Consider the following 17,984-nt stretch of genomic DNA (forward strand, 5'->3'; position numbering starts at 1 on the left):
TCAGAAGGCTATGGCAATTTGATAGTAAAGCTCACCATGATTGTTACAAAAATTGTTATTCTATACCATTCAATGGAAAAATTATTGTATTGAAACCTCTTAGGCCAAAAGAGGCTTATGAGGACTAAGTGAGGATTAAGTAGGATTTTAAAAGAATGAATGAGTTGAAAGAAAAGGAGAGAGTGGAAAAGAAAGAAACTAAAGAGAGAGAAAAGAAAAAGAAAGAACATGAGAAAAGTGAAAAAAAGATAGAGTTTAATTTCTGAAAAAAGTAAGGTTAAAAGAGCATTGTTGAGTGAGCAAGTCTTGGTGCTTGTATTTAAGGATGCTTATTTTTCCACTAATGATCTTAACCACTCTTTGCCCTCTAGTGTTGTGTCTTTGTTGTAGGAATTTGGTGATTTATTCCCAGATGAGACACCTGATGGGCTTCCTTTCTTAAAAGGAATTGAGCATTGGATTGATTTTATTCTTGGAGCTTCTTTACCTAATAGACCTGCTTATAGAGCCAATCTTAAGGAAACTAAAGAAATTCAATGCCAAGTAGATGAGCTCATGAGGAAAGGCTTTATAAGAGAAGGCTTGAGCCCATGTGCTATTCTAGTACTTTTAGTGCCTAAGAAAGATGGTTCGTGGCGAATGTACATTGATTGTAGAGCCATAAACAAAATAACAGTTAAGTATTGCTACCCTATTCCTAGATTAGATGACATGTTGGATGAGTTGTATAGTGCTACTTTATTCTCTAAAATTGATCTTAAGAGTGTTTATCATCAAATTCACATGAAAGATGGAGGTGAATGGAAAATAGCATTTAAAATTAAATTTGGATTGTATGAATGGTTAGTTATGCCTTTTGGGTTAACTAATACACCTAGTACTTTCATGAGCTTGATGAATCATGTTTTTCGTTCATTTATTGGGAAGTTTATGATTGTCTACTTTAATGATATTCTTGTCTATAGTATAACAATAGATAACCATGTTATTCACTTGCATGAGGTGTTTCAAACTCTTAGGGAAAATAGCTCATATGCTAATTTTCAAAAATGCTCCTTTTATATGGATTCTATTGTGTTTCTTGGTTTTGTTATAGGTGCTCAAGGGATTTGTGTAGATGAGGAAATCTAGAGCTTCTATGGACTAGCAAGTTTCTATAGGAGGTTTGTCAAGGATTTTTCAACTATTGCTATGCCTCTAAATGAGCTTGTTAAGAAGCATGTGACATTTACATGGGGTAAAACACAAGAAACAACTTTTAATACCTTGACAGAGAAATTAACCAATTCACCACTTTTGTGTTTACCTAATTGTAATAAAGTTTTTGAAATTGAATGTGATGCTTTTGGAATTGGTATTGGTGTTGTTCTAATACAAGAGTCTAGGCCTATTGCTTACCTTAGTGAGAAATTAAGTGGAACTTTTTTGAATTACTCTACTTATGATAAGGAACTCTGTACTTTAAAAAGAACTTTAGAAACATGGCAGCATTATTTATGGCCTAAGGAGTTTATTATTCACTTTGATCATGAAAGTTTGAAGTTTCTAAAGTCTCAAGGTAAACTTAACTAGAGGCATGCTTGCTGGTTGGAGTTCATAGAGACATTTCCATATGTGATTAAGCATAAGCAAGGTAAAGAGAATGTTGTGCTAATGCTCTTTCTAGGAGGTATTCTCTTATCACTTCTCTTCATGCTAGATTACTTGGGTTTGCATTACTAAAAGGGTTGTATGATTCTGATTGTGATTTTTTCCAAAATTTGGCTTTCTTGTAAAAAACATGGGGTGAATGACTTTTATATATATGATGGGTTTCTTTTTAAGAAAGATAAATTGTGCATTCCTAATTGCTCTATGTGTGAATTGCTTGTAAAAGAAACTCATGGTGGTAGTTTGATGGGTCACTTAAGTGTCAATAAAACTTTAGCTCTTTTGTATGAACACTTTTATTGGCCTCATATGAGGAAAGATGTCATTTTTGTTTGTGCTAAATGTGCGACATGTAAGCATGCAATGTCTAACGTTCAACCTTATGGCTTGTATTCCCTTTTACCCGTGCCTTCCCAACCCTGGGTAGATATTTCTATAGATTTTGTGTTGGGTTTATCTAGGTCTCAGTCTGGAAGGGATAGTATCTTTGGTGTGGTTGATCAATTTAGTAAAACGGCTCATTTTATTGCATGTTCTATGTTGCCCATATTATTGACTTGTTTTTCAAGAAAATTGTTAGGTTGCCTAAAACCATTATGAGTGACAGGGATGTGAAATTCCTTAGCTATTTTTATAGGACTTTATGGAGTAAGCTAGGAACTAAGTTGTTGTTTTCTATTGTGACACATCTCCAAACTAATGGGCAAACTGAGGTAGTCAACAGAACACTTACTACCTTGTTACATGAGATAATCCAAACAAACTTGAAGAATTGGGTCAATTGTCTGCCTCATATTGAGTTTGCATATAACAGAGCTATTCACTCTTCTACTTCTTTCTCTTTATTTGAGGTTGTTTATAGCTTTAATCCTTTGTCTTCTTTAGATATATTACTATTGCCTTCTAATAAGTAAGCAAATCTTAAGGGTGAGAAAAAGGTTGAGTTTGTGTAGGGATTACATGCTAAGGTTAGAGCCAACACAGAGAGGAAGAATGAGTAATATACTAGGCAAGTCAACAAAGGTCGTCAGAGGATTGTCTTTGAGCCCAGAGATTGGGTTTGGGTATACCTGTGAAAAGAGAGATTTCCTGAACAACATAAATCTAAGTTACATCGAAGAGGAGATGACCCCTTCCAAGTCTTAGAGCACATCAATGAGAATGCTTACAAAATAGATTTGCCTAGTTCCTATGGTAATGTTAGTGCTACTTTTAATATGGCTGATTTATCTCTCTTTGACGTTGCAGATTTGAGGATGAATCCTTTCGAGCAGGGAGGGAATGATGGAGGAGCATAGTATGATCAAGAGCAAGGGCAAGGAGCCTAAACAAAGAAGTCTAACATTCTAAAAGATCCATTACAAGGCATTGGAGGCACAATGACAAGAGTAAGGACCAAAGTTATGAAGGAGGCCCTAAATTGTGTAATAAGTGAATTAAAAGAGTTGAAGCCCATTTATTTAGAGGAAGCACATTTTTGTGAGCCAAAAAAGAGTTCAAAAATGATGATCACATTGCTAAAAGCCCAACAAGATGATATACAAGGCCCATATGGGGTTCAAATTAAAGAATTCACTTAAAATGCCATGTGACAAGCATATGCCTTGGACAAGGATCAAAAGTGACGTCTAAGAACCTTCAAGAAGGATGAAGAAGGCATCATTATGAATTCATTATGATTTAAACTCTTTTTTTAGTCAAGGATTGTTCTAGAAGATCATGTTTTGATCTACTTTCCTATTTTTAAATAGCAGACTTGTTCTTAAAGTTTAAGTTATTTCCTTTTATTTCTATGTAATAAATGGTGCCTTCCATAGTCAAATAATCATTAATAAGGCATAAGTCCTAGCATTTATGTCTTAAGATGCTGAGTTTGGAGTCTTCTAAGGTTGCTTATGTATAGGCTATGTTTTCGTAATTGAATTTTTAGACTTAGATGAATGACAATTGAGTTTATTTCTCTATATGTGAACTTTGCTTACATCTTTGTATTCTCGTGAAAATACTCGATAGTATCAAGGGATTGATTTTCATGACTAGGGTTGTAAGAGATAGGTTCTCTTAATGTTCTACCTAAATTAACCGTCCATTTGTTACTTGATTCTAGTTTGTCCGTACGTCCCCCTCATATCAAGGAGTTTTGAGTTAAATTAAACCCTCTAAGATAGATTCTAAATAATATGGAATATCAAAACTGAGTAAGGAATCTAAAAAATGTCTTTTGAACTTTCAAAACTTGCCTAGTGGGATGATTTATGGGAAAAAAAAATGATGTATGGAAACCTAAGATTAGATGGAAGATGAATTGAGTTTTTGAACTAACGTTCAGATTTTGCACACACTATCATATTTGTTGTGATGAAAGCATGGTTATTTCGCCATGGCAAGATGGTTTGCTCGCCACAACAATAAGGTGTTAGTTCGTCATGTCAAGGGACCAAGTTTGCCGCAGCGAACAATCCAAGTTGTTGTGTAATTGGCTATGTTTTGTATATTGGCATGAGATTCTGAAATGATATATTATGCATCAAATACATGGTAAATGTTGTTGTATGGTATGGTGATATTTACTTGACACAGGTAAGGGATAAACTGAATCATATCTATTACATTTTCTTGTGATTATTATTGTAGACCTTGTATATGTGCTTAGGAAGTAGGTAAGGATTAAGAAATGTTATAATGTAATTGTGATTTATATATTAATGTGGGGAGGTGATGTAATAATGATATGACATAAAACCACACGATTTGCTTTCATAACATGCACACTAATTAGCCCCTTTGGAGAGGGTAACACACTCTCATTTGCAATATTCCAGAAGTATCTTGGGGCAGCATACCCTAAAGGCATTATACATGACAAGGTACTAGGCAATAAACTCAATGGGGCAACATATCCCTTCTCTAGATGAACCCATGGCCTGTGTGTACTTTGTTGACTTTTGTCCATTTGTATCATGCATGCAGAAAGCCTATAAGAGTCACTAGTTACAGTTAAGACTTAGCCCATGGGTTCAAGTCGATAGTTATATAAAGGATATAAGGCAGGAATTGAATGATTAATAATGGATAATAAATTATGGTTAAAGCATGCATATGTGTTAGTGTTTATTTTAGCTTATATGTTTGTGATATATGTTACTTATTACGTGATAGTAATATGTTTAATGATTATTTTAACTATTAGTCTCATTTGATGCCTCTTAGGAGTACTAGTAGGTAAGGTGAGTAGGAGTTTTTATTGTTGAGTTAGTACTATCATTTTGTTATATTTACCATTTTCAGTTAAAGGCAATCGAAGAGCCATAATGGGGAAGAAACTAGAGGCGTAAGGTCACTTTCATTGGTGATCTTGCTCCCAACCTTGTTATGTTTAAACATGAGTTATATGTCATCTAGGACATCTTTTTCCATTTTGTACATTCTCAATGTTGAAACTATTTATATGTTCTAAATTATAAATTTCTTGTTGAGAGCCTTTACGAGCCATGGATCTGTAATTGAATATTACTGAGGATTGCTTTGAAATGAGTTAAATTTAATTTTGCTATATTATTTGTCTCAACTGTGTCAATCAAGTACATAAGAGGCTTTTTATAACCATGTTAGGGGGTATAATCCTTTCTAACATAGGTTGTTGACTCTTTTATAGCCATGATATGTTACACTATTGATTAGTTGCCTTATTCTTTTATACTATGGTTATGAGACAAAGTAAGGAAATTTGGAATAATTTTTGTAAACCATTTCCTTTAATTAACATGATAATAGTGTTGACATTCCTTTAAGTTTAATAAGTTTCTAGTTAAAGGATTACATTTTATCCATGTTTAGGACTGTTATTTTTTCTAGTAAAGAGTTGTATTTCTTTTTGTGTATCTATTCATAAAAAAACAGTTTTTTTTTACATAAAGTCAAAAGAGCTAGAAATACATGAGAGTAATTTTTTAACCTCTATAATTAAAGTTACTACCCGTCAGCTTGTGCTTTGTTTATCTCCAAGGACATTGTACAAGCCTCCAAGCTTTCATAATTGATTCACTTTAATGGTTTTTTTGGACTGAAACTCAAATGTACTTTTTGGACTGAAACTCAAATGTACTTTTTTTTGTTTACATGAAGGGCCTGTATGGTTCAATTCCTTAATCCTTAGATATAGTAATGCAAGGCATTACAATGAAATGCAATGCAATCTTTACTATCGTTAATGTGTTTGGTGGCTTATTAAGAAGATCAAGCAAAAAATTGTTTTTGAAATTTAACCAGATAAAAATAATAATGAAAGGCCTGTACCGCCTTCAATAAAAAGGCAAAGAAAAACTTAATATATCACCCACGAGCCATCTTCAACCCCTCTTCCACATGATTTTCAGCAATGCTAAGGATCTTCCTAGTTGCTGGCTTTCCATTCTAATGTGTGGTCAATATATTAGGAAGATTCATTTAATGATTTCCCTTTCTCACACTGAAATAAGCCACATGGATCTTGTTTCCACTGAATGGTTTCTCCTCTGATGTGGCTTCAAGCATTGTGGGATTAGCCACCATGAACTTGACCTTAGAGCATGAAGAGCATTCATAGAGTAACTGGTCGACGAGGCATGTTCTGTACAACTTTGCAATATGAGGATGATTATTCTAAGGGTTCATCCTTGATTTTAATGTGTCAATCTCTAATATGAATTACCATTCTAGTTCAAAACTTGTGATAAACAATTTAGAATTTTTGACGTAGGTTTTGACTTCCATTCGAAAACTATTAATGCAGTCTCATCAACAATTGCTTCGAATAGGTGGAAAAGACAAAAAATAAGAGGGAATCCAAGTAATACAATGAACGGAGGGAAGAAGACGATTGTTGGAGAGGAAATAGACAAAGGAGGGGTTTGAAGAGAAAGGGATGCGAAGGAGAAATATTAAGGGCAAATGATGTCTTTTCACATGAGTTATTGAGGATAAAATGGACATTTTATGCAGAATTACAGTTATGTGATGATCATTCATAGGATTCTTCCTAGGGATAGATATTACCAAAATATGTACCATTTTTGTTACCAATGCAATCTCATTTACTAACGTTATGTCCAAACAAGCATGTTATTTATGATAATATAACAAGGATTATCATTGCATAAATGCAATGGAATTGAATCAAACGGGCTCAAAAAACACACTTAGAAATGCTTATGGCAAAAAAAAGGAAAAAAAAAAAAAAAAGGAAGGAAGAAGCTAGAGATGCGTGAAAGTATTTTGAATTCTATAATTATGCAATATTTTACTCCTCCGGTCCTAATTATAAGACCCAATTGACTTATTTGAGGAGATTAAGGAAGTAAGTTAAGTTGGTTATTTATAATAAATAAGTGTTGTCATTCCTAAAATATCCTTGCTAATTAAGTATATTGACTAAAACTATCATTATTAGAAGGATTATCTTGGAAAAAAATGCATAAATATAAGAGACAAAATGGATTGGGTCTTATAATTAGGACCAAATAAAAAGTCAAATTGGGTCTTATAATAAGGACCGGAGGAGTATTAGACAGAAATTCTCCCATCCTTACAAAATTGCCCATAGCTTCTTTATGATATTCCAGTGTTACCCTTTCAACTTGTAAACCCTTCTCGTTTCTCTCTCTTTGATGTTCGGCCGCTCTTCTTCCGCATCGGTGCCTGTCGCCCCTACCCCAGTCGTTGTCGACGGCTCCTGGTCCTGCAGACACCGGCGCCGCCGCCTCTCTTCCTCTATCCATCTTCATTGTTGTCAGGTGAGTATCTCTCCCAGATCATATTGATTCTTATGTTCTTTATCCTTGTTCTAGCTCTCACATGCCTCAACCATCTGGTTTCATGGCCCTGGTTGTATATCCATTTCTTCGTTGATTGAGATTTCCCGTTTCTTCTTTGTTTCTAGTTTCTCTAACAATTAGTCGAACTTAAAAATTTCTGACTTGCAATATATATAGGATAAACCCAGAAGCCTCGAAGTTATTATATAAGAGTACATTAGAAATTGAAGTAGGACTAAACAAAACCAAAAAGCTAAAGTTTATAAATGCAATACATAAGTTGGGAATATCGATATGCGCTTTAAAGAAGATTAAGTCGAAAATTGAAATAGCTTTTGGTTAAGACATCCTTGATTGAGTTCCATATAACAGTATTCATTCCATAATGGGCCAGCCCCCGACATCTGCGCCATGAGGAATGCAATATAGTATATATAATGAATGGTGATTCTGCCTATGTGGCTACACAGCCTTCGGTAAAAATGACTTCCCTGTTCCTGGGGGACCATCTAAAGCGATTGTTTTTGCGTTGGAATCTTGTGGCTTTCTATTTGGTCTACTTTGTTCCTTGTCCAATTTGATATTTATGCTCAATCATTATTGAGAATGTACTCTGAAGCTGTATGGCACGTTTGAAGGTTCAAATCAAGGATACTGTTGTATTATTAGTACTATTCAGGTGCCAATCTAATTGCTTGAGATGCTGCATGTTTGACTCTTACAATCGACTAATCTTGAACAATTGCTTTTTCTCTGTGTTTACTGTTTAGGTCACTTCATGATCACATGGGACATCAATTGGTTGATTTGTATTACCAGTCCTATGGTGATCTTCACTTTCATTTGACTGATTGCTTGTGACCTTCGCTTCTCAACCTTGGTGAAGTTTGATGTGCAACCTTATGTACACAGTTATGCCCCTCATTCTTGTTGTTTAAAGTATTAACTTAGAAGGGATTAGCCCATGGCTCTGAAGTTCATATCATAGCATTCTCCTTGCAATTAAGGTTTTGAAGGTGGTTGTTTACCCATTGATTATGTAACTTCTTATGGATCTTACAAAGTTTACACTTGCAATGACCTACAATTTTGTATTTTTAATGTGCAACTCACCAATAGAGAATTTTCTTAGAGTTCATAGTCTTGTAGCACTCCGATTCCAATGTTGTTTTGGTCATCATTGTGTAAAATGGAGGCTTAACTATTATTTCCTAATGTATGGAGTAACTTGTTATATGGTTGGGGTCTTGTCTCTTTTTATTCAACTTAATTTTCTAATTTTATCATATTTTACAGAGGTAAAAGATTTTTAAAAGCCTATTGAAATAAAGGGTTAAGGTGCAAATTTGATTTGGAAGTTTTCACTTAGAAGTACTTGGTACTCAAAAGTGTTTCTTTCTGCTGCAAATTTACCCTGAGAGTTTAAAATTATTGCAATATTGGCCCCTAGCATTAAAAATGTTAGCGGCTAGCTTCACTATTTTAACATTCAACATTAATTTTTTAAAGATAGGATGTAAGATTCCTCTGATTTTGAATTTTAGGGTAAATTTGCATCCAAAGAACAATTTTTTGAGTGCCCAGTGCTATTGAGTGAAATTTTTTGAGAGAAATTTGCACCTTAATCCTAAATTAATGAGATATTACATTATTAATAGAATCATCATTTAAAATGCATATAAAAATAATTTAAGATATATGGGTAAGGTAACAAATCTTGGAAATTTTGACTAATTAATAAAATTAATGAGCATATTAAAAGGCACATGAAAATATTTTGTTATATAAAAAGAAAATAAGGGCAAAGTTGTCCATATTAAAATCCCTCCCCTTTCCTTCTGAATCAAACAAGGTAACATTAAAACACCTCTCCTTCCTTCTCGTTGATTAAAACCTGACCCCTCCTCTTCCCTTCCTTTTACTCCATTAAAATCCCTCTCCTTCGTTAAATCAAAGACACCCTTAGCGAACTTCATCTTCCCTTTTAAAACATCAAATTTGTAAAATTTGAATGTTAATATACACTTTGATTACTATGAGAGTGATGTTCACGTTCCAGAGCTAGATTGATGTGCTGTTGGTATGTGGCTTCTGATTTCTCCGTCAAAAAGGCTCTCTGAAGGATGAGTTTTGATATCTAGTTACTTGTATTTGAATTTGATGATGGTAGATGTAACAATCATACTGCAGAAATTACCATTTTGAGTTTTTGAGTATATGTGATGGGTTGATTTTCATGCTACTGAAATTTTATGATGTGCCTCTGGTTATAGCTTGCACTTGCTTGTTTACACTTGCAGTTTTATGAGTTCTGAACCATCGGAGGCTATATTCAATGTGAACTTAAATGCTAAATCACTTGTTTACAGGATCAAAAGTTTCGTTTAAGCTCATAATTTCTGTTCAGATAGTTATGGTTAATTAGACAAGGCTTTTGTATCATTGGGTTACTGTTTTCTGATTCAGATTTATAGTTGGAATGTTGAAAGTTGCGACATGGAACCACTTTTTGACCAAATTGGAAGGGTCATTTTCTTATCATTCCTGTTCCAATTATTTCAGAAAACCTTAATCTTAGTAAGGATCTTCTATCTTCTGTATTTCTCTTAAGGAGTCCCTTCTTGTGGCAGTGATAAGCATAATGGCCTCAGCCCCAAGACAACTTCAGGTCCTCCGCCGCCATCTTCCAATGTGCTGCCATTATCGTCAGACCTCCACTATCCAGTGTGATTTAGTGCCATCACAAACAGACGATAAATCGCTTGTAACCCAAGTGGTGCAACTTCTCCAAGTACCTGAAAATGAGTGGAATGCCGATCAGCTTCATCCCATGCTGTTCTCTGCCACCACCATGCCTTGCCACCTACTCACAATCACACTTCATTTGGGTTCCTCTTCAAAAGCCTTCAATTTTCTTGAATACGTTAGGGCAAATGCACCATCTGAGCAGAGCTATTGTCTATCTCCCATATTCCATGGCGTTCTTGAGCTTTTTAGTAAAGAGCCCGTTTCAGAATATAAGCTTTTGGAGATTTACAAGAGAGTCAAGCAATGGCACATCCCGCTTACTTCAAGATCAGCCACCCTTTTGATTCAGTGTCTCAGAGCTGCTAAAATGGTGGATGAGTTGCTTCTGCTTTTCAATGACCTTGACCCTTCCGTGAAGAAAACTCATGTTGTCAATACATTGATTAGTGCATTGTTTAGATTGGGGCTTACTGAGAGTGCAGTCCAAGCGCTAGATGAAATGTGTAAACCAAATACTATGTTTCCTCCAAACAAAGTCACTGGTAATATTGTTCTTGCTGAATTGTTAAAGAGGCAAAGCCCTGTAAGAAGCATTACTGATGAGGAAATAGGTCAGTTGGTGAGGAAGCTAAGTGAACATGGTGTTTTCCCTGACACCATCAAACTCACACATCTGATCACCAAACTCTGTCAGAAACAAAAGACTTGGCTTGCTTGGGATCTTTTACATGATGTAATGAAAATGGGCGGTGCAGTTGAAGCCACTTCGTGCAATGCCCTCTTGACAGGGTTGGGAAAGGATAGAGATGTGAAGAAGATGAATGATCTCTTGGCCAAGATGAAAGAAATGGATATACAGCCCAATGTTATAACCTTTGGGATTCTTATTAATCGTTTATGCAAGTCTCGGAGGATTGATGATGCATTGAAGGTGTTAGAAGAAATGAGAGGGAAAGGAGGGAGTAAAGGGATGAATGTTGAACCTGATGTGGTCATATTTAACACCTTGATTGATGGACTTTGTAAAGTTGGGAGGCTTGATGAGAGCTTGAGCTTGTTGGAACAAATGAAAAATGATTGTAGGCCAAATACCATTACATATAACTGCTTGATTGATGGTTTCTGCAAAGCGAGCAACCTTGATAAAGCACATGAGCTGTTTGATCAAATGAACAAGGAAGGAGTGATACCAAATGTGGTCACCCTCAATACACTGATTGATGGTATGTGCAGACATGGGAGGATCAGCAGTGCTGTTGAGTTTTTCAACGAAATGCGAAGGAAAGGCATAAAAGGGAATTCTGTGACCTATACTTCTCTAATTTCTGCCTTTTGTCATGTGAACAATATTGATAAGGCCGTGCAATATTTTGATATGATGCTGAGCTCTGGATGCTCCCCAGATGTGATCGTTTTCTACAGTTTGATATCTGGTTTGAGTCTTGCTGGGAGGATGGATGATGCTACTTTTGTTGTGTCAAAGTTGAAAGAAGCTGGATTTGGTCTTGACTTATGTTGCTATAATGTGCTGATAAGTGGATTCTGTAAGAAGAAGAAGTTGGAAAGAGTATATGAAATGCTACAGGAAATGGAACGAACTGGAGTTAAGCCTGATATTTACACATATAACACTCTAATATCCTTCCTTGGCAAAAATGGAGATTTTAAAACTGCTTGTGAGATGCTAAGAAAGATGAAGGAGGAGGGTCTTTTTCCTTCTGTTGTCACTTATGGGGCAGTCATACATGCTTATTGTTTACATGGAAATGTTGATGAAGCCATGAAAATGTTCAGGGAAATGAGTTCTGCATTGAAGGTTCCTCCCAACACTGTTATATACAACATTTTAATAGATTCTCTGTGCAAGATTAAAGATGTAGAAAGTGCTCTTTTTTTGATGGATGACATGAAAGTGAAAGGGATTAGACCTAATACAACTACATATAATGCTATTTTGAAAGGCATTCAGGATAAGAAAATGTTACACAAAGCATTTGAACTAATGAATAGAATGGTTGAAGATGCTTGCAGGCCTGACTATGTGACCGTGGATATTCTAACTGAATGGCTTTCTGCAGTTGGTGAAATGAAAAAATTGAAAACTTTTTTGCAAGGGTACAAGGTTTCATGTTGTACAGCAAAGTGGGTCTAGTTCATGGTTTGGATACTTAATCAATTGATCATTATTCGTGTTTCAACACAGAAAAGCAGGTGCACATGTATATTCATTCTACTTGGGTTAGTTAAATTTTGCATGACTTCTTTACTTGCTTTATAGGCTTCAGCAGCTTTGGTCATGATATTGCTTGTTGCGATTGCTCACTTTTAAAACTTCTATGAAGTGGATATTTGTTATTGTGATGATTCCTTTTTTTCTCTGGATGGGGAAGAAGAATTTTGAATTAATTTTCTTTTTATTTACCTCTTCAATTTTGCTTCTTCCTTTTCAAGATCAGTTCTGCCTTTCTCTGTTTCTTTTTATTTTTATTTTTATTTTTTTGGGTGGCTATATTTTCTCTAATTTCTATATTTTCATTTATGTGTCTCTTTTTTGGCTATATTTTCACCTTCAAATTCAAATTCTATAGAAGTCAGTTGTGCCCTCTTTAGTGAATGTGCTAAAAATGCTTATTCAGCTAGTTGGAGGATATGCACTTTTCAGTTGTGACTGTCATGCAACTTGCTCGAGTTTTGTATCTTTGGGGGTAATTCGTAAGCGTTTTTGCTGTTAAAGAATGTTCATTTTTGTTTAAGAGTTTGGATTTATAGAATGCCTGTATTTGTCAAAGAAGAGAGATTTGGATGGGAGGTATTTGTAACAGTTTGGATTTATTTAAATCAGGTATAATATTCATAATGTTTATTTGACCTGCATTTTTTAATCTGACCAGTGCTGGCACAAGTGAGCCTGCTATCAATTCTTTTGTTAGAATAACAGCATTCAATGAGATGAATACAATTATATTTTTTGGCTTTAAGACCTTACAAGGTGACAACTTGCAACAATTTGTAGAAGGTTAGCATGGAAAATATCTTTGCTTATGACAAGCATGCTTTCTACTATCAATATATCCAAGCTCTCGCATAGATGGGAAATCAATTAAGAAAATCAAGATTATTATTATTATTATTATTTTTTTTTTTTTGTGGTGAACAAAATTTTTTAATTCAGGTAACATCTGTTGGTTTTATTGAGTCTTATATTTGTTTTATTATATATTGATGTTTTAAATCTTCTTTAACTTTTGAGGTGAAAAGGGAAAAAGTGAAAAACCTTTTTCAACTTCAATAACTGAACTTCATATTTAATATTGGGGCTCAATATTAGTTTCCTTGTACCGTCTTGCTTGGAATTTGGAATAAATTAAATCCTCAACCTCCTTTACCCAAGGTTCTGTGAAATAACAAACTCAGTTATTGAAATTCATGTAGGCAAAATATTTAGAAATGAAAGAGTTTAGAATGTTATTTTTCCCCCCATCCGAGCTTGCCTAAAAATTCTTTTGTACACTGTTACCTAGTGGGACAAGGCTTTTTGTTGTTGTTACAACTATTCACGGTTTGCCTGATTGAGCATTTCCCCCTTCAGCTAGTTAACTCATTTACCAATTATGAATAAAAGGATAAGTATTCAACCGTTAGATCTCCAACTGAACTGCAGGCTGATATAACATTTAGAGACTACATCCAGAAGCTTCAAATGAATGCCAGAACCATGTAACTTCACTATGGTACGCTACTATTCAGTATTCACTTTAATCACCGGATTGAGCTAAAATGAATTGAATCGTGCGCTAGCCTGGCGTTTTAAGTGCTTGTATCATAACTTTTTCACATCCAGGCTTAGTGCTGAACGGCCCTTCAGATAATTTATCTCTTGCACCAATCACTTGATACAACCGTGTTGCAAGCTTAAATAATGCATATTTTACTTTGTCTCCAGCACTCACGATTTATCTCATTGTGAGGATAAATTATGATGATTGGACTATTTTTTAATTTGTTTCCCCTGCTTCCTTATTTTGCACTGGAATTTAGTAACTTTTTGTGAAAATCTCTTTCAAGCTTCATGTAACATGGCAGGTGTGATTATGTCACCAGGCTTGATACCCTGAAGTTTGAAAAAACGACATTTTGAAAATCTCCCTCACAAGTCTTGTAAGACCATTATATAATGTTTCTATTTCACTTACGATTTTGCTTTTGCCCCGCTGTATTTGGTATTTTCTGAATACCCTCACCTTTTGACCTATTTATTTATTTTTTCTAATTTACAACAGCTCTGATGATTATTTTTCTATTCTTCCTACCCACCCATCGCCTGTGCCAGAGCTTTCTATGAGTGCTTCTGTCTCTATTTTGGAGCCTGTGTTTTCAAGGCCAGTGGTGTGGCGGGTCTTCTTGAGAGTGGTGTTTTCCAGAACTAACGTTGATTTGTGAGAGGCCAGTGTTGTGGCAGGGGTCGTCTTCTAATTTATTTTTGTCATGTTCGTATGTATAGGTCTGATTGTTGGTATCAAGAAAGGCTTATTGATCTGGATATGATGTTGGTTTATCCAAAGGTTTCTCTTTCTTATTATTAGGCCTATTGAATCTGTCTTCTTTGGGGGGGAAAAAGAGGGGGGGGGGGGGCGAAAAGAAAAGAGAGACTGCCTGATTTTTAGATGACAATTTTTTGGGAAGAAGCTTATCAAATGTCAAGTGATGTTAGAGGAAGGTAAATTAGAGATATTTCTTTGTATGTTATGCTGTTGTCTTCTCATGTATGCCAATGGCTATTGTCATGGAAAACTGTTTTGTCCCTATTATATGAAGTGTAGAAATTTTTATTCATTTCATTGTCAATGACAATTAACCAGCCACTTACAGTTTCACCACGATCAGTCAAATGGGATTTGGTTATTTGATACACGTGGATGTGGTTTAAGCTGGAGGGCGGTTCATCCAAAATAGGTAAGCTTGAAGGTTTAGCCAATGCATAAGAAGCAAGAAAATGTGCACTTCTATTGTCTTCCTTCTAACAACTTCCTTTTGTTCCCCCGGACATGGAATTATCATATTGCTGGCTCCTTTCCATGTCTTTGACGTTTACCTAATCCATCATAGGATGCCCCACTTGCCTATATTGGGCCTCAGCCTGACTTCTGCTATTAGCCGGCTTTTATCTGACATTCTTAAGAAAGGAAAAAATAGTTATCCATCACATAAGCGTCAACCTTGGACAAGGTGTGTGAAGTTGAAAGAACAAGTCTAAACTTCGAATCACAAGTCTCTCACTGCGTGCCACTAAACTTTCCTTTCACTTTCCAAGCATCAATGGAACATAAATATCTTGTGCTGAAAGCTTTGGCTACAGACTCAGAACACTGTTCATAAGCCATTGTATTAAAAAATATAATAAAAAATTCTCACTTCGGGCTGCGTGAATGGAGTGTAGTATTTGTTTGTGTCATACATGGATGGATACGAGGGTCCTCAGGCTGTCATAAAAGCAGAGAATAGAGCATCAGTCACCTCCTTACTTTCAAGCTCGTCTGAGTTATTCCCAAACATTTGATCTAGCTTCGTGTCTACCGGTATCACTGAGGTAAAATAATCATGCACGCTAATGGTTGAAGTTCTTCTATAACTATCCCTAAAACTGAATATTTCTCTGCAGGAGATGTTCTACCTAATACCGCAGGCATTTCTCTCTGATCTTAAGGTTGGTTTTAATGCGCCTGTCAAGGTGGAACAGCACATTACAAGAGAAAGAGTCCAAGCCATTAGGTTACTTGAGCGTACACTGAAGGAAATTCTGTCCATAGATTTTATTTTGTATGATGATAAGGTATCACCCACCTAGTGGGATAAGGCTTGTTGTTGTTGTTGTTGATGATAAGGTATCAACCATGATCGTATATATCGTCCATTCTTGTAAATCATAATTGTTTTACATCTATGGCAAGAATCGGGCATTGTATGAGAAACATATTGTTTTACTGCTGGAATCATGTCAGGAGAGCTCACCGTGGTAGTTGAATACTGTGAGAATTCAAGTGGTATAAACTTTTGCAAATTTCTGGTAGAGACATAATCTGTTTTTTTTTTTTTTTTTTCCCTTCCCTCTCATATTAATAAGATGAAAGACCAGGTGAAGTGTATCTTGCGTGGAAGGTGGGTAGAGGACGTGAGGAAGCACTATGACTCCCTTGAGTGACAGAAGAACGTGTTGTTGTTATCTAGTATGTTATTAGTGCATTCCCTTCCGAGATAGGTATTGACCATAAATTTCTGAATGCTGATATACCTTATCCTTTTGTATATGTTAATATTTGATGATTACACTCACGGTTTTATCAGGTATGCCAACTAAGATATCCGTTGACGGTGCTTCTCTGGTACAATGGAACCCGCAATACCCTGAGTTGCAAATGCTAAGGAATCTTATGATCGAAGAATGACTGGAATGAGCAGCTGTGATGAAGCCATTATTGTGTATCAGTATTATGGTTTAGTCGTAAATTTAAGGGTCCATGATTTAGAAGCACTTGGGGTTAGTTGTGCTATTTAGTATAACATGTAAGAACTTTATCTTCTTTTGTCTTTAGTGGTTCTATAATGGGTTAAATTTATTTTGGGCCATGTTTCCATGATCGTTTTGGGGTTAACCCATTTTGTAATGGTATCTATATTTTTAGAATGGTAATGTTGGCTTCATCATGTATGTTTCTGCGAAGTACTCAATATCAGTTGAAATTGTGTTTACCGAATCAGGCAAACTAAGTAGCTCGATCACTCTTCATGCTAAATTAAGGAGGGATATTGCTGAATGATGAAACCGCGTACTAAAATGTAGACTAATTAATCCAACAAGAATTATGCTCACGGACATGACAAGAGGAATTAATGCTTATGACTTGGACATAATCGTGACTATTTTGAACCCAGAGTATGTGAGTGATGTGGAAAGACTGAACTTTTTAGATGGAAAACAACGTTTTAATTGATAAAATTATAATGCAAAAAATTTTAGAATTATAGTACATATCTAAAATCGTAAATAAATAAAGCTAATTTAGCTTTCATTTGCCAAATACTCCATGACTAGAGGGATTAATTCTAATGACTTGGACATTAATGTGATTGTTTTGAACCAAAGTATATGAAGCTGTAAGGTCCAAACATGAAGGAACTAAATTATAGTAGCATTGCATAAGGTCTCATGTAAAATTCATCTTAATGTTTGAGAATAAAATAGTACCTCGTGTTATTTCATTTAAGTAAAAATTATAGAGTTGATTATATATATTTTTTCAGCAACAAGAGGTTAATGCCGTTATTTAAGGAAAATATAAAAGGAAAAATAACCAGAAAATGACTGTTGAAATTTAAAATGACAAAATAAGTATGCAAATAATTGAAATCACCAAATGGGCCTGGGTATCAATATGAAATTATTACAATTCGGTATAAAGACTAAAACACCTCTGAACACGAGCTAAAAACAAGACAAGTAAAAGCTTTGGAAGAGAGAGAGTTGAGAAGAGGAAGCTTGGAGCAAGAGTGGAAATACGGAAAGAGAAATAAAGATAAGCAATTTTTCTGTTAAAATGCTAGTATCGTACTCCTCCAACTATCACCATTCTGAAAACCTGATTTATTATGGTGGATTTGCTTGTGGGCAAGTTGGTTTGTAGTAAGAAAGGGTTGAACATGCGTATTACATAATAGAGTTGAGGTTAATGATGGGTTTGGGTTCTTAACTCGCTTTGCTGCTGCATGCTCGAATGGGGATGGGCTTATGAGTGTAGA

At 35.2% G+C, this 17,984-nt stretch overlaps 1 protein-coding gene across 1 annotated transcript; it reads left to right on the forward strand.

Moving 5' to 3' along the window:
- Positions 1-7,293: 7,293 nt before the first annotated feature.
- On the forward strand, positions 7,294-16,942 carry LOC114734566 (pentatricopeptide repeat-containing protein At5g28460). The gene is made up of 5 exons (XM_028922181.1): positions 7,294-7,421; positions 10,073-15,777; positions 15,850-16,231; positions 16,324-16,446; positions 16,533-16,942. The coding sequence occupies exon 2, from the start codon at positions 10,084-10,086 to the stop codon at positions 12,340-12,342; it is 2,259 nt and encodes a 752-aa protein (XP_028778014.1). The 5' UTR covers positions 7,294-7,421; positions 10,073-10,083; the 3' UTR covers positions 12,343-15,777; positions 15,850-16,231; positions 16,324-16,446; positions 16,533-16,942.
- The last annotated feature ends 1,042 nt before the right edge of the window (positions 16,943-17,984 follow it).

This window comes from Neltuma alba, unplaced genomic scaffold (genome assembly GCF_004799145.2).
Source record: "Neltuma alba isolate B1F8T4 unplaced genomic scaffold, ASM479914v2 tig00013117_pilon, whole genome shotgun sequence".
NCBI classification, from domain to species: domain Eukaryota; kingdom Viridiplantae; phylum Streptophyta; class Magnoliopsida; order Fabales; family Fabaceae; genus Neltuma; species Neltuma alba.